At 57.4% G+C, this 1,081-nt stretch overlaps 1 protein-coding gene across 1 annotated transcript; it reads right to left on the reverse strand.

Moving 5' to 3' along the window:
• Positions 1 to 78: 78 nt before the first annotated feature.
• GUITHDRAFT_123035 (hypothetical protein) lies at positions 79 to 459 on the reverse strand (the record flags this gene model as incomplete). Its single annotated transcript, XM_005817668.1, has 1 exon — positions 79 to 459. One exon carries the CDS (start codon positions 457 to 459, stop codon positions 79 to 81), a length of 381 nt encoding a protein of 126 aa, XP_005817725.1.
• Between the last annotated feature and the right edge of the window lie 622 nt (positions 460 to 1,081).

Raw genomic sequence — 1,081 nt, forward strand, 5'->3', positions numbered from 1 at the left:
GTAGGCGAGCTGTAGTAGCGTTGTAGGCATGGGGGAGATGTGATTTGCTTTTATTATAGTACATGCCTATGCCAGCTCCTACTCCCTCATGCACGCCCCTACCCGCTTGGCCTTGAACGTCTGCCCGAAGCTCGGCTGCAGCATCTTCCGTCGGTCGAAGCCTCCGCTCGTGTAGCCGCAAGCCGGCGGGTCGGCCGCTGCAGGCCTGGCAGAGTCGGGCTGCGGCCTCGTCGCCTCCTCCAGGTCGTCGGCGAGGACGAGCTGCACCAGCGCCGCCGCCAGCACCAGCACCACGAAGCCGAGGTGACCGAGACGGCTGAGGGAGACAGACAGGACGTGGAGGGAGGAGACCGAGAGGGAGGAGGAAGCAGGGGCAGCGGACTCGAGGGCGAGGAGGAGATCAGCGGGGAGGGGAGAGAGAGGACGCCAGTCGTGGGAGGTAGGGCAGGCAGCCGTCATGTCGAGAAGAAGAAGAGTAGTGCGATGGGTTGGAGGAGAGGCAGGAGACAGGACCTTGTAGGCGATACGGGCAGTAGAGCTGAGCAGACAGAGCAGGTAGAGGAGGGAGGGAGATGTAGGGGCGGAGAGGGAACGTCAAGGTGTTATACAGCAAGCGAGAGCAGGGTGGAGAGTCAAAAGTACCACCCCTCCCCGCTGACGGTTGAATAAGGCTTTATTACGTTCCCTTGACCCGTACTGATCCATGTGTGAGAAAAGTACCGGTAGTAATCTGTTCTCTACTACCCTACCCACGGATTGAAAGGTCTCAAAATCCGTGTCACTGCAGTAGTAAACGCTTATCATACACCCCTACCCCCTCGTTCAATTCGTTTTCCCTGTCTTTCAGAGGCGAATGGAAAACGGAGGCCGGGAAGCGTTGAGGTCTTGAGGTCAAGGATTGGAATCGATGTGTTCTTTTTGTTCTTGGCCCAACAATCTTGAGATCGGAGGCCAGAAAGCGGTGCGTTCTTGAGGCGGCTAATTCTCGGAGTCCAGACCAGCCCGACTAGGGGGCTTATGGGCTGACCTAACCTTGACCTTGACCTTAGCCCTCTGGTACAAATGCTTTAGTTAATAAATG

Source organism: Guillardia theta (assembly GCF_000315625.1).
Source record: "Guillardia theta CCMP2712 unplaced genomic scaffold GUITHscaffold_705, whole genome shotgun sequence".
Lineage (NCBI taxonomy): Eukaryota > Cryptophyceae > Pyrenomonadales > Geminigeraceae > Guillardia > Guillardia theta.